At 51.5% G+C, this 26552-nt stretch overlaps 12 protein-coding genes across 15 annotated transcripts; 8 read left to right on the forward strand and 4 right to left on the reverse strand.

The window, feature by feature from the left end:
* The first annotated feature begins 57 nt into the window (after window positions 1–57).
* Window positions 58–2364, forward strand: PV05_08640 (uncharacterized protein). Its single transcript, XM_013458168.1, has 2 exons — window positions 58–536; window positions 589–2364. Exons 1-2 carry the CDS (start codon window positions 316–318, stop codon window positions 2234–2236), a joined length of 1869 nt encoding a protein of 622 aa, XP_013313622.1. The 5' UTR covers window positions 58–315; the 3' UTR covers window positions 2237–2364.
* Window positions 2365–2778: 414 nt separating this feature from the next.
* PV05_08641 lies at window positions 2779–3948 on the forward strand. 2 transcript variants are annotated; one of them, XM_013458169.1, is made up of 4 exons: window positions 2779–2935; window positions 3006–3042; window positions 3229–3640; window positions 3801–3948. In XM_013458169.1, the coding sequence occupies exons 1-4, from the start codon at window positions 2917–2919 to the stop codon at window positions 3849–3851; spliced, it is 519 nt and encodes a 172-aa protein (XP_013313623.1). In that variant the 5' UTR covers window positions 2779–2916; the 3' UTR covers window positions 3852–3948. The 2 variants fall into 2 exon arrangements, with proteins under 2 accessions (XP_013313623.1, XP_013313624.1); XM_013458170.1 differs by having other exon boundaries at window positions 3229–3948.
* PV05_08642 lies at window positions 3912–6301 on the reverse strand. 2 transcript variants are annotated; one of them, XM_013458171.1, is made up of 4 exons: window positions 5857–6301; window positions 5604–5802; window positions 4304–5552; window positions 3912–4195 (listed from the first exon to the last, which is right to left on the reverse strand). In XM_013458171.1, the coding sequence occupies exons 1-4, from the start codon at window positions 5939–5941 to the stop codon at window positions 4145–4147; spliced, it is 1584 nt and encodes a 527-aa protein (XP_013313625.1). In that variant the 5' UTR covers window positions 5942–6301; the 3' UTR covers window positions 3912–4144. The 2 variants fall into 2 exon arrangements, with proteins under 2 accessions (XP_013313625.1, XP_013313626.1); XM_013458172.1 differs by having other exon boundaries at window positions 3912–5552.
* A 243-nt stretch (window positions 6302–6544) lies between these two features.
* On the forward strand, window positions 6545–7537 carry PV05_08643. 2 transcript variants are annotated; one of them, XM_013458173.1, is made up of 3 exons: window positions 6545–6590; window positions 6729–7243; window positions 7291–7537. In XM_013458173.1, exons 2-3 carry the CDS (start codon window positions 6826–6828, stop codon window positions 7350–7352), a joined length of 480 nt encoding a protein of 159 aa, XP_013313627.1. In that variant the 5' UTR covers window positions 6545–6590; window positions 6729–6825; the 3' UTR covers window positions 7353–7537. The 2 variants fall into 2 exon arrangements, with proteins under 2 accessions (XP_013313627.1, XP_013313628.1); XM_013458174.1 differs by having other exon boundaries at window positions 6545–7243.
* On the reverse strand, window positions 6678–8706 carry PV05_08644 (uncharacterized protein). The gene has a single exon (XM_013458175.1). It carries the CDS (start codon window positions 8609–8611, stop codon window positions 7538–7540), a length of 1074 nt encoding a protein of 357 aa, XP_013313629.1. The 5' UTR covers window positions 8612–8706; the 3' UTR covers window positions 6678–7537.
* Window positions 8707–8905: 199 nt separating this feature from the next.
* On the forward strand, window positions 8906–11652 carry PV05_08645 (uncharacterized protein). Its single transcript, XM_013458176.1, has 3 exons — window positions 8906–10124; window positions 10174–10571; window positions 10628–11652. The coding sequence occupies exons 1-3, from the start codon at window positions 9079–9081 to the stop codon at window positions 11308–11310; spliced, it is 2127 nt and encodes a 708-aa protein (XP_013313630.1). The 5' UTR covers window positions 8906–9078; the 3' UTR covers window positions 11311–11652.
* Window positions 11653–11767: 115 nt separating this feature from the next.
* On the forward strand, window positions 11768–13203 carry PV05_08646 (uncharacterized protein; the record flags this gene model as incomplete). The annotated part of the gene is made up of 5 exons (XM_013458177.1): window positions 11768–11826; window positions 11878–12449; window positions 12672–12913; window positions 12972–13039; window positions 13102–13203. The coding sequence occupies exons 2-5, from the start codon at window positions 12004–12006 to the stop codon at window positions 13201–13203; spliced, it is 858 nt and encodes a 285-aa protein (XP_013313631.1). The 5' UTR covers window positions 11768–11826; window positions 11878–12003.
* A 473-nt stretch (window positions 13204–13676) lies between these two features.
* Window positions 13677–15427, forward strand: PV05_08647 (uncharacterized protein). Its single transcript, XM_013458178.1, has 3 exons — window positions 13677–14363; window positions 14417–15162; window positions 15224–15427. The coding sequence occupies exons 1-3, from the start codon at window positions 13686–13688 to the stop codon at window positions 15330–15332; spliced, it is 1533 nt and encodes a 510-aa protein (XP_013313632.1). The 5' UTR covers window positions 13677–13685; the 3' UTR covers window positions 15333–15427.
* A 278-nt stretch (window positions 15428–15705) lies between these two features.
* Window positions 15706–19334, forward strand: PV05_08648 (uncharacterized protein). The gene has a single exon (XM_013458179.1). The coding sequence runs from the start codon at window positions 15823–15825 to the stop codon at window positions 19123–19125; it is 3303 nt and encodes a 1100-aa protein (XP_013313633.1). The 5' UTR covers window positions 15706–15822; the 3' UTR covers window positions 19126–19334.
* PV05_08649 (uncharacterized protein) lies at window positions 19297–21017 on the reverse strand. Its single transcript, XM_013458180.1, has 2 exons — window positions 20580–21017; window positions 19297–20519 (listed from the first exon to the last, which is right to left on the reverse strand). The coding sequence occupies exons 1-2, from the start codon at window positions 20718–20720 to the stop codon at window positions 19383–19385; spliced, it is 1278 nt and encodes a 425-aa protein (XP_013313634.1). The 5' UTR covers window positions 20721–21017; the 3' UTR covers window positions 19297–19382.
* A 1188-nt stretch (window positions 21018–22205) lies between these two features.
* Window positions 22206–24173, reverse strand: PV05_08650 (uncharacterized protein; the record flags this gene model as incomplete). The annotated part of the gene is made up of 2 exons (XM_013458181.1): window positions 22206–24022; window positions 24101–24173. The coding sequence occupies 2 exons, from the start codon at window positions 24171–24173 to the stop codon at window positions 22206–22208; spliced, it is 1890 nt and encodes a 629-aa protein (XP_013313635.1).
* A 630-nt stretch (window positions 24174–24803) lies between these two features.
* PV05_08651 (uncharacterized protein) lies at window positions 24804–26534 on the forward strand (the record flags this gene model as incomplete). The annotated part of the gene is made up of 1 exon (XM_013458182.1): window positions 24804–26534. The coding sequence occupies one exon, from the start codon at window positions 24804–24806 to the stop codon at window positions 26532–26534; it is 1731 nt and encodes a 576-aa protein (XP_013313636.1).
* Between the last annotated feature and the right edge of the window lie 18 nt (window positions 26535–26552).

Consider the following 26552-nt stretch of genomic DNA (forward strand, 5'->3'; position numbering starts at 1 on the left):
CTGACTCGACATGTTCTCCCCTCTGTACGAGTACCATTAAGAACTACCTCGGCGATTCGTGCATTGTTTGCTGTTATCCATGCCATGTCACTCATGTCAATCCGGGGGGTTCGCGTTGTCGTACGAAATACGAGCAGGTATCGTTAGGCCTTCAGACGGAGACATGGTATCATCGTCCACCCTTATATTGCTGCTCCTGTCGTCCTTTTGATTGTATAAGCCGCCCACGTCCTCATACTCTTCCTTTTTGGCCTTGCTTCTCTAGTCCATACTCGACCATCTCGCTCGCATTGTTGTTCATTACCACTACGCGCCATGACGAACAGGATGGACCATATCCGCCATGTCGGAGAGGCAGACAAAGCTGGATACACCTACTACCCGGTCCTGATCATCGGGGCCGGAGAGTCAGGCATCGCTATGGGCTCCAGATTACGTTCAGTCCTTGGCTTTGACCAGTTCCGCATCTTTGAGCGGAAGTCAGGATTAGGAGGCACTTGGCAAGCGAACCAATATCCCGGTATTGCTTGCGACGTGTACGCCTCACCACCCGTCCCCGGTGCAGCTATTCTGACGTTTGCTATGTAGACCGGCTATTCTATATTCATACTCCTTCAACCAGAACCCCTACTGGACGACCTTCTTTCCTTCCGGCAGAGAAATCATCCGCTACCTCTATGATACGTGCGAGAAGTTCCGAATCCTGGACAAGATCCAGTTCGACACATCAGTCAAGACCGCGCGCTGGATAGACGGTGATGAAGAATGGGAAGTCGTCCTTGAACACCTAGCACCGGGCATCGGGGACTTGGCCACGTATGAGCGGAAAGCACTAGAGAAAGAGAAGGGAGAAGACTCGTCAGTCTTGTACACAGAAACCGTTCGGGCAAAGGTCGTGGTCAGCGCTGTCGGAGGCCTCGTCGAGCCCAAACCCCCTCTGGCTGTTCCTGGCATCGAGACTTTCGAGGGCGAGATCGTCCACACCGCCCGCTGGAAACCCGGGTTGAACTTGCAGGGCAAAGAAGTCATTGTCATTGGCACCGGTTGCAGTGCTGGCCAGGTGATGCCACAATTGATCAAGCCCGAATCTGGTGCGAAGCATGTCACTCAACTTATGCGATCTCCACCCTGGGCAGTCCCATTTCTGCCTGAAGAAGCCCGAGCCTTCTACGCGAGATGGATTCCGTGGCTATGCCAGCATGTTCCTGGCTTCCAGAACGGGTTTCGCAAGCTCTTTTTCACAATGATCGAGGCCGAATTCATCAGCCTGTTCACTCCATCTGAAGCGGCGCGTCAACGACGGAAGAAGAAAGCTGAAGAACTTCTCCGCTATCTTCGAAAGACAGTACCAGAGGAATACCACGAGCTCCTCACGCCAGACTACGAAGTCTTCTGCAAGCGTCGTGTCGTGGATGAGGGATGGTTCAAGAGCTTGCACGAACCGAATGTTGAGATTACCAGTCTGCCAATCACTTCGATTCAACCTCGGTCAGTGACGCTAGGTCCTGGACGGTACTACCCACCTATGTCGAAAACCGAGTCGAAGGTGCCCACGGAAGCCCGCACCGTCCCAGCCGACGTGATTATTATGGCTAATGGGTACGATACCAATCAATGGCTTCACCCGCTCGACGTGACCGGCCGCAATGGCCGATCTTTGTACAAGACCTGGGCCGAAAGAGGTGGTGCCCAAGCGTATATGGGCACTGCCATGGACGGCTTTCCCAACTTCTTCATGATCTTCGGACCCAACACTGCCACCGGTCACAGCAGCGTCATCCTCGCCAGCGAGAACATGGTCAATTACTCACTCAAATTCATCGGTCCCATCCTCCGAGGCGAAATTGATACTTACGAGGTCAAAGAGTCGGCCGAGCGCAAATGGACATCCGATCTGCAAGCCCAGCTCAAGAACAGCGTTTTCATGTCTGGTGGTTGCCGCTCCTGGTATGTCGGCGAGGATGGGTGGAACTCGACCGTCTACCCGCGCACGCAGATCGACTTCACGCTGAGATGTATGTTTCCGAGATGGAATCATTGGAACGTGAAGTACACTCGCAAAGGGCTCATCAAATTGCAACTCGGCCGGATCTTGAAGCTGTTCGGTCTCATTGTAGCGGTCTGGGGCGCCATATTTACAGCCAGAAATGGAGTGCGAAGTACGAAAGACGTGCTTGCGCAAGTGCTTAGACGGAGCCTGGAAGGCGTTAAAGGGTTGGTGAACAGGGTGAGATGATTCTCGATGGATCATGTTGAGTCTAACATTGGATTACGTTATCATCTCAATGAATCTTAGATGCTTGAGCATAGTCTCAGCGAGCATGTATTGCTGTAAATGCAAGCCATGCCTATCCTTTGCATGATCTCAAAGTCGACGGTACACTGGTCCCGAACAGGCGTAACCAGTGTGGTGCGAGTGCGGACAAGGCTGCACTGACTTCTCGCATGCCCTTTTTGAGTCGTCTTGCGGTGTGCCCGACGCATTCGCTGTGACGACCGAAGCCCAGTCGCTAGAACCTGCATGGCCGAGCTTAGCATCATCAGCGTCCTCCTGCGTCATGAGATTTGACCGACATTGATGCTGGCCTAGTAGCCCCAAAGCCACTGCTGCATAAAGAGCCTGAAAAGATGACCCGATGTTGCGGGCCCAGAAGTACAGTAGTCCTCGGTAGCCCTCCGTTGCCTCCCAGTGCCTCCCAAGGCTCTGGGAAGTAAGTTAGAGTACCCACGTACCCCACCACCTTCGATGTGTTTCCCTCCACCATCCTCGGGACTACTCTGCACTTCTCATCATCTTCTTCAGACAAAATCTCACGTCCTCATCTCACTCCGTCTAAAACAGAGGCCGAAATTTATCGAGACGGATTTCCAGCACATCACAGCCTCTTTCATCTTCACGTCACATACGCGGTCAACATGACGGACCTCCCACCAGGTATATCTCATGCGCTCCTTCCCCCCACCTTCACCTCTCTCACTCACACACAGCTAACCGGTGCCCCCAGAAATCCAAGCTCACAACCAAGAAATGCGCGAGTCCTTGTGCGTCAACTCCTCAATTGTTCTCCGTCTCAAGACTTGCAACCAGCCCGAAAATCCCGTTACTCAGCGCAGAGCCAGCCCTGGTGCTGGTGTCTATCGCGGGCCTCCCTCCACCCTCGCCCTCTTCTCGTTTCCTCCTTCCCATTGAAAACCACCTCACTGACAACTGCTTTGCTATACCTCTAGCTACGCACTGGCCACGCCGCTGAACCTCACCCTCCTCCTCGCGTTCCTGGCCCTGCTCTACTTCCGCCTGCGACCCTCTACACCGCCCTCGCTCCCCAAAGGTCCCGCGCCCATCGTCTTTCAGACTTACACACCGCGCACCCTGCTCAAGAACAATGGCAAAGACTCTGCGCCCGTGTACCTGGCCGTGCGCGGCAAAGTCTACGACGTGACTTCCGGGCGCAACTTCTACGGGCCTGGCGGTCCGTACGAGAACTTCGCCGGCCGCGATGCCACACGCGGCCTCGCATGCCAATCCTTCGACGAGGATATGTTGACTAAGGACCTCGACGGACCCTTGGATCCCTGCGATGATCTCCCCCCCGAGCAGCTGGAGAATCTGAAGGGCTGGATTGAGCGTTTCGACGAGAAGGTACGCAGGGCCCCAGCACAAAAATACCCATATATGCGCTCTTCCTCCTTCAGAACCACACGCATACCCTTCAGCTACACATGCACAGAATCAATGCCACAGGTGCCGTTAGCGTGTGAGATGAATTTTCCGGACAATGCTGACATGCTTTTTGACTTAGTACCTCGTAGTGGGCAAATTGGTGCCATTCAAGAAGACGGATTTCCATTAAAAGATCTACCACAAGGATCCTGCAGATCGACAACATAGAGAAAACGCGCAAAATACAAACTAGGGATAATAATCAACATACTTTTCTGTTCGTGGTATTGCTATTCGTAGCTATTCAGCTCTAGAGATACAGTGCATAAGACCGTTACCAGCCAATCCCTTTCGCGGTCCGTAAATACGGTAATCGTTGATCAATCAATCACGCCGACTCTCCTTGTCTTCCCATGTCGACCATGACCTCCATCACCAGGGTATCGAGTTTAGAATCCAGATTCACTCATTTCACCTTCCGCCTTACAATTCATTCTTGACGCTGGAAGCACTCTTGCTGGCACTCTTGGAAGCCTGGCTAGCCGCTGAGCTGGCACTAGAGGCACTATTTGTAGCACTCTTGGAAGCCTGGCTGGCAGCAGAGCTGGCACTAGAGGCACTGTCTGTGGCACTCTTGGAAGCCTGGCTAGCAGCAGAGCTACCAGTAGCAGCAGCACGTGCACCTGCAGAGGCAGCTGTACCTCGGGCTTGACCAAGGAGCCATTGGAAGCTGCTCTTGATTTGTTCAAAGATGGATCCTGTCGGAGAGGTGGTGCCGTATCGGAAGTAATTGGCTTGCTTCTTGGCTAGTGCTCGGAGTTCGTTGGTGGTTGAGCCTTGGTAGTTGGGGACGCCGTAGCTGTCGAGATAAGACTTCAAGTCACTGTCAGACCAAGTATCGAAAGCAGTGTCCTTGGCAGCATCGGTCTGTTGAGCAAGATAGCTAGTGACAGAAGCATAGCCGCTACCGCCCGACTTGGAGGCAGAAGCATATTGGTCCTGAGCCTGCTTGAGGAGTTCATCACGGTTGGCGTTGGCGTACTTCTTGGCCTTCTTCCCATGGGATTCGAGGTACTTTCGGAGGTTGTCAACAGTCCAAGTATCAAATGTCCATGCAGACCAGCCAGTGGCAGCCTTGTGCTTGTTCAATCGGACTTGCGCCAGAAGCTCGTCACGCTTGCTGCCCTGGGGAACTGGAACACCACGCGAGTCGAGGTAAGCCTTGAGACGAGACTCCGACCAGGTGCCGATTGCTTTTTCAAAGGCATCATCAGCCATAAGAGAGGCATCATCGGTAGCTTTGGCGAATTCATTGCCTGCGGAGGATGTGGCAGCACCAAGGGCGGAAGCGGCAGACCCAGAAGCGGAAGAGGCCTTGCCTTCAAGCTCAGCACGATGTTTACGAGCCAAAGCGACCAGCTCATTCTTCTTGCTGCCCTGTGGAACAGGAACACCGTGGCTGTCCAGGAATTCTTTCAACTTGCTGTCGGACCACGCGTCGAAGAGAGCATCGCTAAGACTGGCCTGAGCGCTTGCTGCAGACTTGCTCGCTTGGGAGACACCGCTGGAGTAGGAAGCGCTGGCAGCCGAAGCAGCCGAAGCACTCTTGAGGGAAGCCAGTCGAGCATTGCGTCGGACGTGAGCAATAAGCTTGTCACGAGTGTATGGTTGAGGGACGGGGATGCCACGCTCGTCGAGGTATTCCTTGAGATCAGATTCGGACCAAGAGGAGTACAACCAGTCGCCGGGATAATGATAGTATTCGCCAGCCTTCTTTGCGATGGCTTCGTAGTTGTGACGGACAGTGGCTAGAAGGCTATCTCTGGTTCGTGGCTGAGGAGCAGGAATGCCGTGGTGATCGAGGAAAGACTTGAGAGAAGATTCGCTCCAGCTGTTTTCATTAGTGGAGGGTTCGAATGGATCTCTAAAAAGGAAATCTCACCTATCGAAGATCCAATCCTTGACACTGCCATAGTGCTCGTTGGCCTTGTCACCAGTTGCAGCAACCGGGTCAACAACCTTAGCTTGCCAATTTTCTTTGACGAGGTTTTCGAGGTCTTTTCTGTCTGCGGGAGTCGGGTAGGGGACATCGTGGTCGGAGAGCCAACGCTCAAGTTCGGTCTCATGCCATTTGTTGTAGGCTGTGATGAAGTCAACTTCCGGTCAATGTGAGAGATGAAAGTGAGCGGGCATACCTGTCTTTCCAAACCAAGTGCTGGCTACAGCGACCTCGGTCGAAGCAAGTGCCACGACGAGGAATTTGGAGAAAGAGAACTTCATGGCTGATTGATGGTTCTCTTAAGGGTATGGATGAGGAAAGGTTAGAGAAGGGAGAGTTTGATGGTGGAAATGTAGAAGAAAACAAAAAGGTCGAGAGAAGGAAGAAGGGACAGATGTGGTTGTGCCGACCACTTGACGTCAGAGAGTCTTCACTTTTTGTTGACGATCGGGGGAGCTGCCTCGTGCAAGTGCGGCGCGACAGACCCAAGGCAAGGAAGCAGTGACAAGTAGTGGCAGTACTAGGCGAGTGAAGTGGTCTTTCGTTTCTCAAGGCTCCAGCTTCCGAAATGGCCAGTCAATCATACGGAGATCAAGTCCGTGCGAAACATAAAGGCAAGAGGCAAGGCAGAGGGTGAGAGGCGAAAGATTTCTTGACTGGAACACCGTGACGATGTCCTCTGACGCGATTTGCGGGGGAAACAGCACGTTAGAAGACGTCTTTTGTACGTCATAGCGTGGAGTGACTATTCCGTCAATTTTCAGTCGTTCACGCTACAAAATCTTGTGCAGGCTGAACTTAGAACACCATGCAGCAGCTAAAGTACAACCTTAGGTCTGTTCCTAGAATATGAGCGCCAAATAAATGCATCAATCACCCAGTGTAAATTGGGGAATCTGAGCTGGAATGAAGTCACTGTGAAAAGTACAGGTAAGACGCTAGTCCCGAAGGGGTACCTCTAGGCTTGGCATAAAGTGAGGTCATAGCAACTTGCATCGATGGGTTCAGATCCCGACGCTTTGTATGACAGTTTGATTCTGAAGCTGAGCGGACATTGCAAACTGCGAGACTCCTACAAGACTTTCTTCCAAACCAATCTGTAGCACTCGCGATCTCCCAGTCATAAAATCATTACCACACCAGACATACCATCAGAGTTGCCGCAATGCAGCCAATTCTACGTCTGGCCTCCAGAGCTCCACGAGCTTCACGCCATGTCCCTCTTCTCTCTTCTTCCACCCAGCCGAGAAGACTCGCACATCAGTCTTATGGCAATGAGCAATCAGGCATGCAGCAGGGACAGGACCAGCCGAACCCTAAGGCCAATCTCGAGCATCCTGGTCCAGAAGCTCCAGCCAAAAAGGGCACTGCGTCATCCTCGAACTCTTCCCAGACACAATCATCAGGCAGTTCTGAAACCACAAGCAAGGGCGGAAGCCCAGCTATTCATCGCCCCGATTCAGCAGCCGAGAAAGATGACCCTGAAGTGAGGAAGCACAATGAGGAGATGGAGCAGAGACACGAGAGATCGGTCAATCAGCTCAGTGAGGAAGATAACAAGGTCGATAAATCCTTCTGGAGTGGTGAGTTCATCCCTCCATGAGACTGCTGCGGAGACTGACCCTTGCAGGCGACGTAGGGCCAAAGAACGCGGGCAAGAAAACGGATCAGAATAGTGCTGGCGGGCAGTAGTCGACCAGATATAAGCTGGGTCGGGTTGTGTGCGGTCTTCTTGGTTGTCCCACCACTTTGCTCCGCGCAAACCCAATTGGGGCGCTGGCGTTGATTCATGGTCGATTGACTATACCATCGTGCAAATGACATCGAAATCGAGTCAAGCTCGACAAATTCGAATGTGTACCGCGTTGATTTTCCTGTCACTCCTTCTTCAATTTCAGTATGTCTTTAAGCTGCACCTTTCCTCTCTGTCCCCAGCCTGCCTGGCCGTACTCAACATCGGGCCTCACACGTACATACCATGTTTGAGCTCTTTGATCCAACTCTTCCTTGCTTAGTGAAGAAGCCCAACTCTGGCAGACAGTGTCGATAGCTTTGAGCATGATCGCCGCAGCCGCCTCTCTCTTGCTGGCCATGTCTTTTGGGGTGGACTTCTTTGCCTGTTTGGACTTCTCCCCCTCTTTCTCAGTCGTTGACTCCCCAGAATCAACCACAATCATTGACTTCAAAAGGTAATTTCGCGCTGCGGAAGGCTTATGGATGGGAGGACCGTCTTGTCTATGGCCATCTTTACCTCCGATCAAAGGACCATTCGATCTGCGAAGCGCTTCGAGGTCGAGGCCCCAGAACGCAGTGGCTGGAGTGCTCGGCGCCTCTTCGCTCTGAGACACAACATGTCTTCGCATGACCGCAACCTCCCTGCCCATGATCTTCACTTTTGGCTGGCCCTGGGCCCACCCATCCTCCTCCGCCGTTGGGCCGGGGGTGATTCCAAGATATTTCGCCTTACTTTGAGCGCCTGCACTCACAACCGCCTGCGCCAGGCTCCATCGGCTTGACAATGGTTGCTCAGAATGAGTGTAGGCCAGGACGGCAATCGTAAAGGCTAGGAATAGAGGAGCTCGATTGGTCTCGACTGTCATGTGTTCGATCTCGTCGAGGGGAAGAGCGGTCTCCGGCAATTCAACAGCGGATTCATCGTCTACTACATCTGACCCTGTTTTCACGCGTTTCGAACTAAGAGACCCTGCCTGCGCCAATGTGCGTTTCTTAGGATTACACACCCTCTTGGCGGCAGCGAGAACTTGCTTGAGCACTTTATCATCAGTAAAGACAGATTTGAGAGCAGCTTGATTGGCTGTTGAGATATTCTCTGGAGTGTTCAATTGCTGTTTTCGAAGGAGGTTGATCTTGGGCATTGCTTCAGCCAGTGGAATTTTGGCATCTTTGGTCAAAAAGCGTAGCAGGGCTTGCACCTCCGCGGCGGCCGCCATTCTTACAAGAATCGATCATGAAAGGGAAGCAGCAATACCTCCCTCCCAGTCACACAACTAGGTATGCAAACAGGCATAAAATCGTCGGCTCAGGCCGTGCTCGGGCTTATCAAGTCTCATGAGTTAGCCAAAGTGTCAAGCAGGAAAAGATCGACCCCCAAACTCTGTCGGCACATGGGACCGGTTTGGGCCTGGGCACGCTGGGCCACCCGGGTTAGTGCCAAGCCTTTTGCGCCGGGTTAACCAGGCTCGCTCGTGAGGAACTAAGCCAGGCTAAAGTGAACCACCCATCATCACCTGGCGACCCTCAGAGACTTCACCTCCTGCGTTCCGTACCTCATTCACACTGATACCTCCCTAACCTCGAATTCTACATCTTTTACGCGAGTGTCCTCATCCAAACCCCGAACGGCTCGTTGCTCGCGATATCTGGCATCATAAGCTGAAAGGGGTGGCGCTGCGCCTCGATGGCGCGCCGACCTCCCAACTTGACCAGTTCTTCATCAATGGGAGATGAAAACACGCTGAGGAGGTCATCTAACGACATACCAAACCCAAACGTTTTCAGTGACGACTACGCCATCGACCCTGCTGACTTTTCATTTGACCTCAGACCAATTGACTCAATCGACTCAATTGACAACCGGCCCGAGGAGCTGAGCCTCGACCTCAACGGCAATCTACGAGGTCACACTCGGGAGTATCTTCCCTCTGGACTTCCAGGACATCGTCTCAGCCTCAACTATCCCTTCGTCTCCAACAGAAAATCCACTGCCGATCAATCCGCCGATCCTCACCGAGCCGTATCTACCTCCTCGCGTTCTATGGCAGACAGCCGAAGAACCCTATCGACATCATCCAGATTCTCCATACCTCGAAGTCAGAGCCCTTACCGAGGGCCAACAGCTCCTAGCCAACCATATGGCATGTACACTCAGATGACTCGCGCTTCGAGCATCGCAAGCGAATCAACCATAAGACCAATCGAACGACCGTTATCCAATGGGGGTCCCGAACATCCATATTCCATGTACCCTCAAAATACAGTACCGGAAGAAGACATGGCAGATACGCATGTAGCCGTAGGCTTTCCAGTACTCGGCTCGAGCTCATCAGGAGACGAAGTTGGGGATATAATAGGGAGTGACGGACATGTCGAACAATTACCCCCGTACAGCCGATACGCCGACAATGTCATTGCCAAGGGCGACATGGCAACACTTGAACAACAAGCGGTTAGCCCCAGTCAGGATTCAAGATCTGCTCCACTCGTTCCACCCGCTGCGGCCACTTCAGCCTCGGACGTGGAACTGACGGCCGTTGGAGCTGGAGCATCTACAGATGAAGTGGCTCGGAAAGAGGGTTTGGTACAAAAGAGATTGAGGCGAATATGTTGCGGCTTGCCTGTATGGACTTGGATAATACTGATGGTGGTTGTCTGCCTAGCGGCAGTCCTTGGCGGTGTCATTGGAGGAGTAGTAGGAAACCAGAAAGGAGCACAGCGAGCTGCTGCGTATGTTCGACATCGGATTGTTGCTTGTACTTGACTGACTTTGACCTAGATCTGCTGCAAGTGCGACCACGACAGTTTGGCTTGATGCCGATCCGGCTTCCACCGGGCCAACCACGCCGCCTTGTCCGACCGGACACTGGACGATACCTCTGAATCAGACTGATCAAGTCGATACTTGCGTGGTTAATCCCGCTCTTTCAAACGTCTGGGATTGCATGAACAAAGCGAAGCTTGGAATTAGTGTTTTTGAAAGCATTGACCAGGGAGGTCCACTCTTGTCAGTCGCTTTCGACGATTATTCACTACGACCTCAGCTGTTCAGATATGGGCCGCAGCCACCCGATTTCAATGGCAGCTCTTTTGGGTTGAAACCCTTCATGGACAAGGATGATGATGAACTTGGTGTCGCGTTATTCTTCAGTGCACTATTCGATAAGATAGTGATTTGTGAGTACTTCGAGTCATCAGAACGGGCCATTTGAGGAACTAACACAGATATTCAGTTCCTAGTGATGCGATCAGTCCTTCTGACGCGGGCACGAAAAGGTCGGTGTCTATCTCGCAGCTGTCGAAGAGAGGCGCCGACAAGGCGAACGAACCTGACTGGATGTCCACTTTACTCAGCATTGGGGAGCAGCCATGGTTCTGTTTCTGGAACTCTACCATCAGCGAGTTTTGGATATTCCTAGGCCAAGACATGGACAACAATGCTTCGAGTGCGACAACCACAGCTGCGTCCAGCATGCAAACGGGCCCACCTCCACAATCTTCTTCTGGCGCTTCCAGTAGCCCCTATGGCTCTCCAATGTATACCCCGCCAGCAACACAATCGTCCAAAAATTACCCTAGTCAAACCACGTCCGCTCCTAGCGAGAAGACGTCGGATGGCTATTGGGACGGTTCAAAAGTACGACGTCGGGGCTCGGACAGCTCATCAAATTTTCCCAAACTGGTCAAGATGGTACAGAAGCGCAAGCCCGGCAGCAATGTGCCGCCATATTGTCAACAGATGCAGGTTCTCAATAACTGGCAAATCATGCCTATTCCAACTGTACCGACGGTAACGATCGATGAGAGCGAGTACGCGCCGCAGTCGACTTCTCCATCGAGAAGGGCGGTTCGTCCACGATCAGATATGACAGAGCAGTTGGGATCGAATTGCATCTGCGAGTGGTTCAGCGTATGAGCTGGAAGCGGATCTATCTTATTTACGTGTTCACGATGTAATGAGTGTGGCTTTTCGTGTTAAGTCTTCAGGCTTGTCTGGTGTCCGGGTGTTACAATGTTTTGAAACCTGGCAAGTATCTACGGGTTTGACATATATCTGGATTGTGAGCGTCGTCCACAGTCGGAAATGTGGATGGCGAATCACAGGAGGGAAAAGGGACATACTGGTAGATATTGGTTTCTTTCCACATTATTGGGAGAAGGAGAAGGATGCGGGAAAACATGTCGCATTCCGTACATGTTAGTTAGTGACAGCTAAAATCTGGAGATCATGTGAGAAAATGATAGAAATACCATTTCCTACAAGTCTTCTTAACGTTCGGCACACGGCGAATTCTGACTTCTAACTTACGGACCGAATGGTTGATATATGCAACTCGTAGCGTGATTGAGAGATCACCAACTTAGTTCCTGTTGCTTTCCTTTTCCACCATCACGAGCTGCGCTGTTCGCAAGCTTACACTCGCTTACGCATGCATGTCTCGAGGTCCTTATTCTGCATCCGCGCTTCTAACCATTTGCCCAGTCCCATTTGTATTCCTGAAAGAGCCGTATCTGATCTACCCTTTTTCCCATCTGCCCATTTGGTCGTCGGGCCGCAGGTTGAGTCCTCATCAGTTGTCCGCTTCTCGATCGTTGATCGATCTCCACGATGGGAAGGCCCCGGCGTAAAGCACTCCTCATCGGGATCAACTACATCGGGTCCTCGCACCAATTGGCGGGCTGTATCGACGATGTGCGCAACATGCAGGAGTTCCTCATGTCGCGGAACCATTCACCTACGACGCGGGATATGGTTGTTCTAACGGACACGAATGACGTGAGGGGACCGTATTTCCCGACGGGTCACAATATTATTGCTGCGATGCGCTGGCTTGTGAGTGAGCCTGGATGTCTGTGCTTTCTACATTACTCGGGCCACGGGGGCCAGGTGCCGGACAATGGCGATGGGAGAAGTTCGAGTGGCTTCGACGACACGATTGTGCCGGTGGACTTTGAGAGAAACGGGCAGATTCCTAGTGGTGTGTTGCATCGGTTTCTCGTGAGTGGGTCGGCGCCGGGCTGTGTTTTGAGTATCTTGTTTGATTGCTGTCACAGGTGAGTATCTCATGTTACTTTCCGGAATGACCGTGATTCCATTGAGGACGTAAAACAGAGATGAACCCGGGCGAGTAGATGAGTCGGGTTGGCGCCCTGGTATGCTTGCATGACTAGTGAAAAGAAAAGGATCGAAGCCTTGTCATGCTGCTCTGGCATGGGCTGTATCGATACAGATCCATTGCAACACATTAGGCGGATGAGCTGACGAGTTGTCGGTAGTGGTTCGGCAGTCGAATTACCGTTCGTGTACAGAACGGATGATGATGGGAATGTCGATTTAATGGACAACTTGAGACAGGGGTTCGAATTGATTGGGGAGGTAAGCGCTCCCGTGACAAGATACAAGGCTAGGAAGGCAGGGACAGAGTGGATGACTGACTTGAGGATTTCCAGGATTATGTTCTCGGGGTGCAAGGATGAGCGAACGAGTGCGGATGCATTTATTAACGGGAGGCATGTTGGTAAGTTCGACCAAAAGCAGTGAGGGAGGAAGAACAAAAGACCTGACGAGAAAAATAGGTGCAATGTCCTGGGCGTTTCTGGAAACGATGAAGACCGATAACTATTGGAACCTCTCCTACGTTCAGGTATGTTCTGTGGCTAGACAGCACGCGCAGCGCAGCGCAGCACTGAGATCAATCGTGACCAGATTCTGCAAAATGCGAGAGCGCTGCTCCAGGAGCATTATTCGCAGATACCGCAATTGAGCTGTGGGTTTCAGTTCAATCTGGATAGTCCATTCAGAATATGAAGCAGAGTCCGGAGACATGGAGGGTAGTCGCCACTCCCTTTTGATGGACGAGTATTCGAACAAGCGCTCAACAACTGAAGGACGTCGTTGATTACATGACTTCCACGAATTCGGTTTTAGACAAGGCTTTGACTGCATAACAAGTCGAGATTCGCTTCCTGGCCATGCTGGGCCCCGGTTAAAGCAGTGGCAACATGTTCGTCTAGGACGCAAGGACGAAGAAGATGGATGCCCTAGAACTAAGCTAGCGAGCCCTGGCAGCTGAGTGTTGTAGAGTCAGCATCGAGTGAAGCTCACTCATCACCGGGGCGGGATGTCGTATATGGGCAAAGGAGTTGGGAGGAGTGCAAAAGAAGAAAAGATGATAGGCTCCAGATGCAAGCATTTCGGCCCGTTAATATGCCAAAGCTTGGCACATGATCTAGTGACGCCAAATTTGTCGATGACTCTGTGGCTCCATGGCTCCAGGGTGAAGTCGACGCATGTCCCTGTTCCTTGTGCTTGTCTTGTTTTTGTGGCGTCATGACCAATCGCTTCCTGTCTTCCCGACACACCTTTTCCCTATTTTCCGACTCATTTCTCCTGTACCCTGTTTCACTACTTCACGTGGTACTAATGAAGTGAGATGGAGTGCAGTGTTTCGAGACGTTCAGCAACATATGTACCTTTCAGTTACAGTCGCCGTCATGCCTGGGACAAACGAGCATTTTCGCTGGCTAGAGCCTTTCAAGCACGAGAAGTATGAATTAGAACATGCCGAGGGACCAGTGGGTTTCCTCAACCCGACAAGAGCTCATTTCCAACTCCACGGAGCCACTCAATCTCTAGCGAAGAGCAGTCCTACCAAACACGACGAAAGCGAAGGCAGTGATGGCATTGGTGACCAGAATCACGAGAACACCAAGAAGGAAGACGAAGTTCCCGCTGAGAATGTTCGATTTCTGTGGCGCTCGCGAGACAATCGGAAGGGCCGACATGCTCTACTTGTTCAGAGACCTGCGCCTGGTGAGGTGGCGCAGTACCTGACGCCTCGGCGGACAAATCACTACAAAGAAGTCCTCAAGAACATCAAGTTGACGTTTACGTATTTTCCAGTTTGGGATATCTCCTACCTTGTGGCATTGATTTTCACCTTGGGAAGTGTGGTTTGGGTGATCAACGTACGGGCCATCCTTTTATCTTCTGGTGATCTTTGCTGACTATCCTGATGCAGGGCTTCTTCGCGTGGCTTCCCCTCGTAGCGCCATCCACCGAGTTTCACAACGAAATTTATGTGGGGGGCGGTGTGACAGCCTTTATAGGAGCCATATTGTTTTTTGAGGTTGGCTCTATTCTCTTGATCATTGAAGCAGTCAATACCAACAATACTGGCTGTTTCGGATGGGCGGTCGAACAGCTTCTCGAGGACAACGGCCCCTCCAAGGGCCCCATGTACCAGTTTCGCGCTAGCCGTCGTCACTGTCGACATCACCACCAGAACCGGCGGAACTTCGTCGGCAAGGCTTCCCATACCCTGGCAGATGGAGCGCAATTGGCAGCGCATACTTCCAAGGACGGTCCAAGTTGGCGCTGGTTTCCTTCATGGCACGATCTTCGCACGCATTATATCCACGAACTGGGCTTTCTGGCCGGTGCAGCTCAATTATTTGGAGCGACTATCTTCGGAATTTCAGGCTTTACCGCTTTACCCGGCATCATCAACCACTTGACGCCTCAGCGCGTTCTGAATGGCGCATACTGGATTCCTCAAGTCATTGGCGGCAGCGGGTTCGTTGTGAGCAGCACACTGTACATGCTTGAGACGCAGCAGAAGTGGTGGAAGCCGGCTTTGCATGTTCTCGGGTGGCATATCGGGTTCTGGAACCTCATTGGAGCCCTCGGTTTCACGCTCTGCGGCGCATTGGGTATGGCATACGGCAATTCGGGAGCACAGTACCAGGCTTCCTTGTCTACTTTCTGGTAAGTCCGGTCTTGCTCTTATTCAAGATCAGTATGTTGAATGGACTGACCTTTCTTGCAGGGGATCTTGGGCCTTCTTGATTGGTAGCTATTTGCAACTCTACGAAAGTTTGGATACGCATCCAGTCGAGGAAGTGTCGTCAGACACGATGTCCAAAAATACGAAATGATGTACAGCTAGCAATATTTAGGGTCGCAAAAAGTGTCTGGTCTTTAGCTTGGAAAAGCAACTGTATTAGTTATCAAAGTGTAATGTGAAGCAGTGTTCTTTGTAACTCGTGCCTCATGGTCACGATATTCGCGATCCGAGATCAGCCTACTGGCCCATGTTGTATCGGAATATCTGTAGTATTGTTGTCTTACCTTTCAGGAAGTGCAGGGCCCACGACTGCATTCACCAGGTCGCGGATTTTATTGCAACTGAGACACAAATGATCCGCACTAACATATCACATACGGCTATATGCTCCACCGTACAGTTCTGTGTCGTCGCGCGCCGTGAAAAAAGTGTCGACATCATTAAGTTGTTGCTCGAAGTTGTACATTTCGCCCACATACGGCTGGGGCGACTTTTCTGCCCTTTGAGTTGATCTGGACTTTCTAAGGCACCTGACGTCTCCAAACGTGTTCAGATGCCTTCCCGTCCCGGTCCCCCAGGTCATGCGCAGATGGTTTAAATACGGCCAGTTCGGAAGACATCTGCACTGCTTCGGAGACGCACCACGATATCCTTCAACGAGCGTCCCGCGCTACCGGGAGCCCCTCCTCTCAAATACGACTACTGTATACAATGGCTCGCCTCTCAGCTCTCGAGCTCTTTCCTGTGCACGGATCTCGAAGCAGGATGCGGCGCCATCTCAAGCATGGATCCCCTTCGTTTCTCCCGTGGCCTCAGAAAAACCTACACCCCCAGTGACAAGAGGTGGCGCTACCAAGTCAGCCAAACATCAAAAGGAGGACCCCGAACACTATATATCCCAGTTGGAGAAGTTTTTACCCAGAGACTTGAGGCTCTCCTTCCAGCAAGAATCGTGCACCATTTTCGATGAGCGGACAGATTTCGAGGATGTCCTCCGAATTGTACAGGATGCAAAGTCATTTGCAGGAGTGGACCTTCTGGCATATCTGGCTCTCACCAAACATCGATACAAAGCTGTCATTCATCTCGCAGATACTTTGTTAAAACCGGCACAGACGCTGGGAGAAGAGTCTACAGACGAGCAGTTACCTTCCAACATTGTATGGCCGAGATCTTCGCTGTCGCAGCTCGTGGAAGAGCCTGTGGAGCTCGATGCTGAGCCTTATGTCAATAGACCTTCTGCGGCCACACTTGTCCAGCCTTCCAATAACCAGGACACGGAGAGAAGTCACGAGAGGGTTATGCTGCTTCTCTGGCCATTTCTGGCGGAGCTTGTCATTACTTCTGTTCGACGGTCGGCAGCAGAAGCAAAGCAGATTATGTATACAGTACACCAAATCATTGCTCGAATTCATCACGTCGGTTTGATCCCCGCAGCTGTATACACGCATTCCGTGCCAAAGGCTCCTACGACCATACAATACCCACCGATCTTGAGTCTTTTAAGGTCGAGGATTCTCTCCACGCTGTCGGACGCGGTTTGGCAGGCACATCAGGATGAAGTAATTGCGCGAGCGAACAGTGAGGGTATCTCAAGTCAAAATCCTGTCGCTAGTGAAGTTCTTCCAGGAGGTCGATTTCGCCTCAAACTCCGTGAACTTGGGCCCGAAGTCTGGATTGAGTTCATTCTCTGGTGCTGTGTGGAAGGAGGATATCCCTCCGCAGGCGCTCGTATCATCGGGGCCTTGCGTAAAGACGTCGACTTTCCTTGGTATGCAATACATTGGACAACATATAGACAAGGTACAGAAAGCTTAATCCCCGCCATCGACTGGGAGCGAATTCGGCGCCAGCCTGGAGGTACTCTAGGTGGATCCGAAGGCTACGGGACAGAAAAGCCATCTGTTGAGATACCGTCCAGGACGATCAGTGTCGAGGTCGTTCTTGCTCTCGTCGACTGTTTGATCAACACCGTGGACTCGGTAAATCTACGAACAATCACAGGTGTCGCAACCAGAATTAGCGAAGTCCTAGCGTTTCTTGAACCGCGTGGACTGACACCGGCGTATGTCGACTACCTAGCTGTACGCCTGCTTCAGACTGAGAACTTTCGTCTGAGGTCTAACCCGCATGCGCTCGATCATTGGGTGTCAATTGTCTCGCGTTTACGCTCCCTGCAGACTGTTAAGGCTCGACCTTTTCGAAATCCTGGACTTTTGTTTGAATGTATTCTGGAGCATACGGGCCTTCAGGCCGGATTGTTCCACCAGCTTTTACAGGCTTACGTTGAGGCCAATCTTGCCACAAAGGGCGTGGACACGCTTACGCATATACAAAAGCTAGTCGACGCAAGCAAACTCGAAGCTATCGGCGAATTTCTATCTGGTGCAGTTCGACCGGAAGACGGCTTCTTTACCTCCAGACCTGCAAAACGCCATACAGAATATGTCGACTCTTACGGCCAACTTCCTGAGTACAAACTACCCCTGGTCATTAGCCTGGTAACGAACGCTAAGTTATTTGGTTTGAGCGATTGGCTTCTTCACTCTCCTGACGTTGATGGACCATTAATACCAACGGAAATACGTGGACGACCTTCTATTGCCATTGGTCTAAGCCGCCACGCGATTGTCAAGGACGATTTGTTTCTCTTGAGGTCTGTGATAGAACAATGCACAGGGTCAAACAGAAAACCAACCGTCAACTTGCTGAGAGCATTGGTCAATGCACAAATACATTTTCGTGCTTGGGATGATGTCTCGTTTCTTCTCAGAAGATTGCGAGTCTCCGAGGCAGGTGGGTACAGTCCGAGTATAATCGCAAACCTTGCAGCCACTATGTTGCGGCTTGAAGCAGAGTCAGCCAGCCGGAAGAAGGACGTTGCTGTCCAGGACCTTCGACAAGCCGAGTATCTACTGATTGACATTTTGTCTGGACGCTACGATGCTCCGAAGTCAGACTTTACCATCCTTCAGAGGAGATTCTTCAAACAACAAGTGAGCTTCATACTACGTCTTCTGCATGCTATTCCGGACAGCAGGCTCAAGGAGATTGCTGCTCGTTACCTGGCCAAATTTCCTGTCAGCAATAGCCCGAACTTAGAAAGAGACGCTTTCAATACCATCCTTTCTGCAGTCGTCGAGACCAAAGGTTCTTTAGAAGGCCATCGCTTATGGGACATCTTCTGTACGCCGTCAAATCAGTATACTCTCACCAATAGGAGTACTCAGTCAGGCGGCTCTCATAGTCCTGAAGTGAGCGTGCAGGATACTGCGCCCCAAAGGGTCGACCAGACATCGTCAGGCCATCCTCCAACCGACGACTGGTCCGGTGCGCCTCTATCAACTGCCGGTGGAATTCTGCGGGATCGACCTATTGAGAATCCTTTCACTGGCTTTAGCGAACCATCCTTAGACCCACGGGACTACGAACATCTATCTCCATCCAGTCGAGTGGCCGAAGACGACACGACCGCCATTGCATTCGAGTCAACATTGCCGAATGGGCTTGCTGCGGATGGCTCACCAGAAAGTCCGATTGTTGTTCCTGACCTCCACACTCTACAAATCCTGGTGAACGCAGCGTTGGCAGAAAAGGCGGCCGAAAATGGACTTTCGAAAGAAAAGCAGACTGAACTGGACAATCTCCTTGCATGGGCTGCGAGCGTGGCAAAAGGTTGGGGCTTAGCCTCGAGGGACATCGAAGCAGAGCTCAACATTCCAGCTGCATTCCATGACCATTTTTTGTCGCCATATAAAAGTCTTAGCAGAAAGAGGCAGATTTTCAAGGACAAACACAAAGCGCTGGATGTGTCAACCTACTTTAGCAGCGGGGCATTGAGACCGAAGCCTCCGACCATACGAAGGTTAATATCTTCTAGATAACTCGAAGGACGAGGGTTGAACTCTGAGGATGGCCCCTTTTATATTTGATGTACCGACGTGTCCACTCGTGGATGGGGCATGGGGATTGTATATATAGCATTGCACAGCTACGGCACTTGAGTGGTCCGTCTACAGCATAATGGTATCGTTGTTCATATGTGCAATCGCACGTTTGATGGATGATCATATAAATTCTTAGTCTATCCGGGTACGATAGTCAGTCTATCAACGCACACGGGAGGAAGACATGACGTCCCTCAACTCCCTCTAACACAAACACACTTTTCCGGATCCTCGCCTCTAGATTCCACCTTGGCCATCTTCTCCGGATGATAGTTGTCCTCATCCTTGCCTAGATAGAGGACATCGTTGTTCCAGACTGCTCGAACATGATGGAACAGAACGAAAAAGTACGTGGCAACGAGACAGACGGTCATGACGGACCCGACCCATTGAATTCCCTCACTCTCCAGGCTTCTCCCGATGTTGATGGTCGCCAGGGTGAAGCCGACGTTGGGAAACACGAATGCCCACCAGTTCAGGTGGAACCGATACTTGCCACGGGCGGCGACGCAGCTAACGACGCCGATGCAGAAGAACCAGAACGATAGGCCCCAGACGAACACGGCGACCATGACCGCGAGGATTCTGACGACCTGCGCCGTGACAGCGTCTGGGCCGAAGTAGTCGGACCCTCGGGGCCAGTGGTCGGCGAGGCCGATGATGGCCAAAGCCGTGAAACTGGGCGGACCGACCGCGATGAACATTGCCGGACGGGACGCCGGGGACGGCAGACCGTACATGATCATGCGCCTGACGTAGCTGGCGTACATGCCCATCGAGACCAGCATGCCCAGGCCCTGCGCCGTCAAGCCGCCGAAGAGCATGGGCATCGCGTACATGCGCGGCTGAGACGCGATGCCGGAGCTCGCGATCGTCCCGCACAGCATGAACGGGAACATGGGCAGATCCCAGGCGGGCGTCATGTCCTGGATCTTCAGGCGCGGGTTCGTGAAGAGGACCAGATACGCGCCCACGGCGATCAGGAACGTGGCGCCGAAGTACATCCAGAAGAGGACGCGGTAGGTGACGACCAGCCAGTATCCGCATGCGGGGATGGCGTAGTGCGCGATGGACGCGATGATGCTGGCGAGCGAGAGGAAGCTGGTTCCGAAGAATAGTGATTCTGTGGGGTGTGCGAGACTGGCTTTCAAGGTGCCCGGCCACTTGATGAAGCGGTATGTTATCCCGGCGATGGTGAGTGTGAATATGCACAGGTCGATGATGTAGACGACCTTTCCGATCGTCTTGAGACCCGTGAATGTATGTGGCTGATTTTCGGGCGAGAGGAGCAGTGCCAATCCGCCCGTGGCCATGGGGAAGGTGAACCATGCCTTTGACGTTGCTTGTTAGAGAATCTTCATGTGTGTGTTCGGATGTCGTGTGTTGCTTACCCAAGTCAAGTGTTTGAGGCGCTGGAGTCCTTGCTCTGATAAAGGCACGTTGCGGTTTTCTTTTGGATCGAATATTTCGTCGTCCGAGTCCTTGGCACCGGACGCCTCATTGCGTCGGTTCAGGATTGATACCTGGATCATTGAAGTTTGTGGTGTGGACTATTTCTATGTTCGATGGTCTCCGAAAACAATAGACACAAGGTAATGACAGTAATTGATTCTGCTCAAACCACTCGTGTGTAAGGGCGGACGATAAGGACATTTCTGGTCCCGGTGGAAGTATTGAGGTCTTGTTTGTTGGTGTTGGTGTCGATGTGAATGTCGATCATATCCACGACGAACGTACGGAGTATATGCCTTTCATATGATGATTGTCACATCCCTTGCCAAGGAAGTGAGAGTGCCGATGGGAAGAAAAGTTCTATGATCACTCTTCCCATAAACATGTGATGTTGAGACAAGGACGGTGACGACGGGGAACTACGGGAAGTACCTTACATAGTAGTCGACTCCGAGTAGTCGAAAGATTAGTCCTTAGCCACCATCATGCCACCAATCGGGTTGCCTATGCCTTTCGTAAGAATATGCTTAGCTGGGGATGCCCAATAGTAAAATACGAAATAAATTATTTAGGGATCAAGGAGAATCTTCTAGGCAGAATGAGGCCTAGAACATGCGATATTTCGGCTTCTTCTTCAGTCGTGAGACGCCCCCAGGAACCCTGGAGGGCAAAAGCCGCTCAATGCTTGTTTTGTTGCACCTCACGGAACCGACATGCACATGTTCCCTAGCAGGTATCAGATTATTTTTACCAAATGACTCGCGGATCCTTTTTAGTGGAATGCTCCTAAAGAGCTCTCTGCATTGATTCCTACAATTCAGCCGCTCCTGCAGTGCCGGCCCTGACCACCTATCCCATCACCGATATGCTCACCCCGGAGCGGATGATATCATTACCCTTGATATCAACGTCTTCAATGTGTTCACAACCAAGCTTGTGGTATAGATCCGCCCCCGGCTTGGCGATATAAGAGGAGGCAAATTGACGGTGAGCTTATGTGTGTGCTTACCCATCTTGCTTGCTTCTACTCTTCTAACAATATTGCCTCGGATTTGCCGTAATTAATGGCTGCATCTCGACGTATTCAGAAGTCAATGTGCTTGTATGCGAACCCCTGGAAAGGAGCAATGCACTGTCGAAGAATGCGAAAAGCTCGCGGTATCGGGGATGTAACCGCGGTTGCTGAAGCGACAGAAATTTCAGATCGAGGCTGGGATGAGTTCATATTGTCCCAGCCATAACATCTGATAGTCGTGGATCTGGGAGATGAAGGTGCGAATGTTATTTCTGCTCGCTAGGAAAAGGTTCGCTGGCGAAGCGAGCTTGACGTATTTTACACCAAATTACACGGCCCGTATTAACTTGCCCGGGGATTATGTGGTTGTTTCGGTCCGCATGCCTGATACTCCAAGCGAAAAGTCTAACGAGACCGCTACTTGTGCTAGATCCATGTTCAAAACGTACAACATACATTGACTCGGCCAATTCATCACAATTGACAGAAGGAAAAATAAAAGCAACTCAGTGTGAATCGTGCCTTTGACAGACAATGTCTGGATCCAGATCTACAGATCGACCAGAGCCCCCAGATTGTCCACCACGTTCTGAATGAAGCCTTCTTGAAGCCTCATACTCACATCAATGTTATCCTCTTCCTCATCTTCAGCAACAAGACCTCGAATGCAACTGACAACCGCCAGGTGATATCGATCTCCTACCATACCTCGCAGGTCTGGCAAGATACGTGACTCAGGTGACGGGTTGAGAAGGTTTGAACGAACATTTTCCGCCTCAGTGCTCGTTGGCCCGTCTTTGTCCTTCAGCAGTGGCCCAAGGATATGGTTGATCGGTTCCCAGTAGGCAATCTCAAGCAATATGATTCCAAGAGCGTATACATCGTAGCTGCGCTGGTACGATGCATTCGGATCTATTTGATAAAAGGGGTGCACATACAGCTGACGTGCTGGATCTGGGGGAATCTTGGTGCTGGTGGCACCTCCTGGTCTAGCATATTCGAAGCCTGTAAGGAGTGGTGTTGACACATCAACTAGACCGGTCCCATGGTGGGGTTGAAAGAGGATTGCATCAGACCTGAGAGTCTTGTGGTACCATTGCACCGAGTTAAAATACAGTAGTGAATCACTGATTTGATGAGCAAGCTTCATGCGAGCGCTCAGCGATGGCAACGGCTGAGTCCCAAGCTTAGAACGCAGGGTTGTCGGTAGAACTGGTTGAGAAACTGCACCCGGAATTTTGTATACAATTCCAAAAAGATTCGGTGCCGGAGATGAAGCATCAGACTCTTCGCCGTCTCGAAGGTCGAAATAACCTAGACACTCGGGTGTATGGAATGCATTGAGCTTGGAACTCTGGAGGATTGTCACAAGTCCTTTCGCCCGCTTCGTATCGTCAGAAAGAGGCCCAGGCTCCTCTGTCTGGTCGTCAAACCTTCTGGTATATCGTTTCCATTCAACAAATACCGCGACCTTTGGCTCCAAAGTTCCCGGTTTTTGGAAAGTTCCAATTGAACGAACGCGTTCGAGGGCAGCTTTCTCCCTGGTAGGCGGGTCAACGATGTTGATCATCCGGCCCTCAGCCTTGTACACCAATTTCTCCACTTCCACAAGCTCGTGATACTGTGGGGGCTTGTCTTCGTTGACGGAATCGTCTTTACCCACAAAGTCATTAGCAACGCTCCGACGTTTGGTGTCCGCTAACACCGCGAGCTGATGCCCGGAATGGCCGAGGAGGATTGCATTGGTGACCAGGTATGTGAGGTCATCTATCTGGTTCCTGACGAGAACCATTTCCTGGTAAGTCTTGACAGTCCTCTCCTCCAGACGTTTGCTGTACTCTCCATCGAGGAGCTCCTTAAGATAGTTGTTGTATCCAGCAAGCTCGTCCAGCACAGCCTTGAACTTCTTCTCATCAACTCCAGTCCAGCGCAGTCTCTTAGGATGGCAGACGATACTCTTCCCAATACGGTAGTACTTCACTATGTGTTCTGTTCCCAGCCTGTGTTTACGCTCTTCTGCAGCTCCTTCCCATTTCAGCAATACCGGTGTTCGCTCCTTCTTGTCCAGGTCTGCCACGGTGACCTCCTGATCGTCCTCAACTTCCCCATGCCGTATTTCTTTGTATCTGCTGGTGAATTCGGCGAGTTTGTCAAGTTTTGCCTCAATCTGCTTGAAGACTGACCCGAGCACTAGATAGTTTTTGCGCAAGACACGTGGGATGTTCTCTTCCTGGTCAACTTGGAAAATCCCTAGAATCTCAGCGGTTTCTGAGAAATCTAGAATACTCTTCTGTTCGATTTCAAGCCGGGTTCGCAGGTGCAAAGTCCTCGCTGGGAAATCTCCTACTGCTAGGAAGAAGTTGTAACCTGCAAGATACAATGAGTACGATTTGAGCTCCTCTGATATGAGCCCGGCAAGAATAACTGCTGATCGGTGATGCTAACCTTTCACAGCGCCATCGAGTAGTTGGATAGCTAGCGACACTCCGCCCAGCACTGCGCCAACAGGGTCAACCATAGTTGTCAATGCAGCAAAGGGATAGAAAGGCTGGACTGCCTGCTTGCACAGAAGGGGGATCGTGAACCCGGTTATGACTCTCTTCCGAGGAGGCGCCTTCCATCAGTCTGTCATCGATGCCTGTCCGAGACTCCTCAGCCTGATCGACAGCTCAGCTGAACACGTCGCAAGGAGGTCACACAGGCTGACTCCGTATCGGCTTGCCTCCTGCGTTGGCCAAATTCCTTTGGAGATTAGAAGGGCGCGCCTGGGCTGAGACAACTATCGTATCCAGACCGCACAGGTGGCAAATGATCCAATGAAAGAGCCTGTCACAGTCTCGAGTCTACAAATACCTTGTGATTCATGCCACAATATGCGTTACAAGGGAGACCGTTGCTCTCGTATTTCCGGTGTGGTGTGGGCTAATGCGTGACAATACCGCTAATGCAGGCTGGTATCGAGGGCGCTAGCCCCATCGCCCAACTGAAGGGTGAATCGGGACGATTGCTGCGGCAGTGCTTTTGAACTGCTGATGCAGACACGAGGAAGAGTCCAAGCGGCCTTTTTGGCATCCGCTCGATTGCTCTTGCGACCGATTCACAGCCCAGTCCTCGAGACACTCGAGCCTCATTGCGCATGCACTTTACCATGCCATTTATTCCCAGCACCAACATTTCCTCTTCAAGGGAGCAGGTCTATTTCCAAACACGCAGCTTCAACCTTCGTCTCTTAGCATTTATGGCTTCTGCTACCAGTCCTGTATCGGTGACCTTCGCCAATTCACCCACATATTTTCCGGACTTATTGTCGCGAGCATCGTCTCTTACACACTCTTCCGGAGGGGACTCAGATCCGATATCTCGACAAACTTCCAAAACCAGTGAATATGAACGAGTATACAGGACGGAGTACCACGGCATTGATGTGCAAATCAGTCCACGTGAAGACAGTCGCCGGAAAGTCCTTGAACAGGCTGCGAGGATTGGAGGCGCTTGGTCCGTTCAGACCGTGCTGTCTCTAGATGGAGGTGGCATTCGTGGCATCTCTACTTTGCTCATAATACAGGAGCTGATGTCGCAAATTGCAGATGTCGAGCAGAACACATGGCCGTCTGCACAAACAAGCGGAGATTGTGAACAACTCAGCTCTGTCGAGGTCCAGCAGGCAATGAGCGAGCTTAGAGATCAGATTTCAACGAAAAAAGGTTACAAGGCTCAATCAGTCAGAAAATGCGAATTCCTCCCTTGCCACTACTTCGACTACATCGCCGGAACCAGCACCGGCAGCCTCATTGCGACTATGCTGGGTAGAATGTCTATGTCGGCTGATCGAACGCTTTTGGAATTCCAAGAATTGACGCGGAAAGTGTATGGTGTACGTTATGGGACACTTGCACGAAGAGTGAGACACATGATACTACCCGCAAAAGATCCTCAGGAAAGCAAGGTTAGGGACCTTGTGACCGACAGTTTTGGGACGAAGCCATGGCAAGGCTCGGATGCAACTCGCTGTAAGACAATCTTGTGCTCCTTCGAGCAGCCGTCTCGCAAGGGAAGTCGCATTCCCTACCTTTTTCGCTCTTACGAAGGGGATCTTGTTGTCCAAAACATGAAGAGCAAGTCAGAGGCGTACACCGTGACTGATGTGATGCGAGCCACAGCATGCAGTCCTTACGCATTCAATCCTGTCAAGCTGGGCTCCCGAAAGTTTTGCGACGCTGGTCTCAGCTGGACGAACCCCACCGGAGAAGTGTGCAGGGAATTGTCCGAAAGATGGGGTCGAGGTTTGCCGCCTTGTCTGATGTTAAGCATTGGTTCTGGATATGATTCAAAACTACGGAAGCCGCCCAAGAGACACAGCAATCCTTGGAATTACCACAACATCAGGATGCAGAAAACAACGTATCGAGTCAATGCTGCTCTGTTTGCGATCTCGGAAGAAGTTCATGCCTACATGGAGGACCTTTTGGAGTGCCAGTCGAACATGGAATACGTCCGTCTGAACGCCAACTTAGACCTCTACACCGACGCTTCCGTACACTCGTGGCGGGAAGAAGTCGACGTATTGCAAGAGAAAATCGCATCTCAAACCAAAGCGTACCTGCAGCAGGATCACGTCCGCGACAGCCTGAAGCAATGCGCCGAAACTCTCGTTGACCTACGAAGGCAACGAAGTCGCACGACGAGTTGGGAGGCTTTCGCCTTTGGAATACGTTATCGATGTAAGGAGGAGGGCTGCCCCCAGAAGTCTGAGCTATTTGACTGGGCTCAACTGGCCGGGCATCTTCGCAAAGCGCATCTTACGAAAGATCAGCAATACTCTGATGACGACCCACGAATCAAGCCATTGATCATGAAAGGCAGAACACGTAGCGACTGATGAAATCGAATCCTGATT

This window comes from Exophiala xenobiotica, assembly GCF_000835505.1.
Source record: "Exophiala xenobiotica strain CBS 118157 unplaced genomic scaffold supercont1.5, whole genome shotgun sequence".
In the NCBI taxonomy this organism is placed as follows: domain Eukaryota; kingdom Fungi; phylum Ascomycota; class Eurotiomycetes; order Chaetothyriales; family Herpotrichiellaceae; genus Exophiala; species Exophiala xenobiotica.

Bases quoted from the DNA above. Each gene is read 5' to 3' on its own strand.
- PV05_08642 (XM_013458172.1), bottom strand. From the start codon at position 5,941: ATGAAGTTCTCTTTCTCCAAATTCCTCGTCGTGGCACTTGCTTCGACC. The intron at 5,803-5,856 runs GTATGCCCGCTC...ACTTCATCACAG, and splicing joins CACTTGGTTTGGAAAGACAG to CCTACAACAAATGGCATGAG. The intron at 5,553-5,603 runs GTGAGATTTCCT...TAATGAAAACAG, and splicing joins AAGGATTGGATCTTCGATAG to CTGGAGCGAATCTTCTCTCA.
- PV05_08645 (XM_013458176.1), top strand. From the start codon at position 9,079: ATGGCGCGCCGACCTCCCAACTTGACCAGTTCTTCATCAATGGGAGAT. The intron at 10,125-10,173 runs GTATGTTCGACA...ACTTTGACCTAG, and splicing joins GGAGCACAGCGAGCTGCTGC to ATCTGCTGCAAGTGCGACCA. The intron at 10,572-10,627 runs GTGAGTACTTCG...ACAGATATTCAG, and splicing joins ATTCGATAAGATAGTGATTT to TTCCTAGTGATGCGATCAGT.
- PV05_08649 (XM_013458180.1), bottom strand. From the start codon at position 20,720: ATGATCCAGGTATCAATCCTGAACCGACGCAATGAGGCGTCCGGTGCC. The intron at 20,520-20,579 runs GTAAGCAACACA...GCAACGTCAAAG, and splicing joins GCCTCAAACACTTGACTTGG to GCATGGTTCACCTTCCCCAT.
- PV05_08644 (XM_013458175.1), bottom strand. From the start codon at position 8,611: ATGGCGGCCGCCGCGGAGGTGCAAGCCCTGCTACGCTTTTTGACCAAA.
- PV05_08640 (XM_013458168.1), top strand. From the start codon at position 316: ATGACGAACAGGATGGACCATATCCGCCATGTCGGAGAGGCAGACAAA. The intron at 537-588 runs GTACGCCTCACC...TTTGCTATGTAG, and splicing joins CCCGGTATTGCTTGCGACGT to ACCGGCTATTCTATATTCAT.
- PV05_08647 (XM_013458178.1), top strand. From the start codon at position 13,686: ATGTCCCTGTTCCTTGTGCTTGTCTTGTTTTTGTGGCGTCATGACCAA. The intron at 14,364-14,416 runs GTACGGGCCATC...ATCCTGATGCAG, and splicing joins GTGTGGTTTGGGTGATCAAC to GGCTTCTTCGCGTGGCTTCC. The intron at 15,163-15,223 runs GTAAGTCCGGTC...CCTTTCTTGCAG, and splicing joins GCTTCCTTGTCTACTTTCTG to GGGATCTTGGGCCTTCTTGA.
- PV05_08648 (XM_013458179.1), top strand. From the start codon at position 15,823: ATGCGCAGATGGTTTAAATACGGCCAGTTCGGAAGACATCTGCACTGC.
- PV05_08643 (XM_013458174.1), top strand. From the start codon at position 6,826: ATGCAGCCAATTCTACGTCTGGCCTCCAGAGCTCCACGAGCTTCACGC. The intron at 7,244-7,290 runs GTGAGTTCATCC...TGACCCTTGCAG, and splicing joins CGATAAATCCTTCTGGAGTG to GCGACGTAGGGCCAAAGAAC.
- PV05_08641 (XM_013458170.1), top strand. The intron at 3,043-3,228 runs GTGCGTCAACTC...CTATACCTCTAG, and splicing joins CAAGAAATGCGCGAGTCCTT to CTACGCACTGGCCACGCCGC.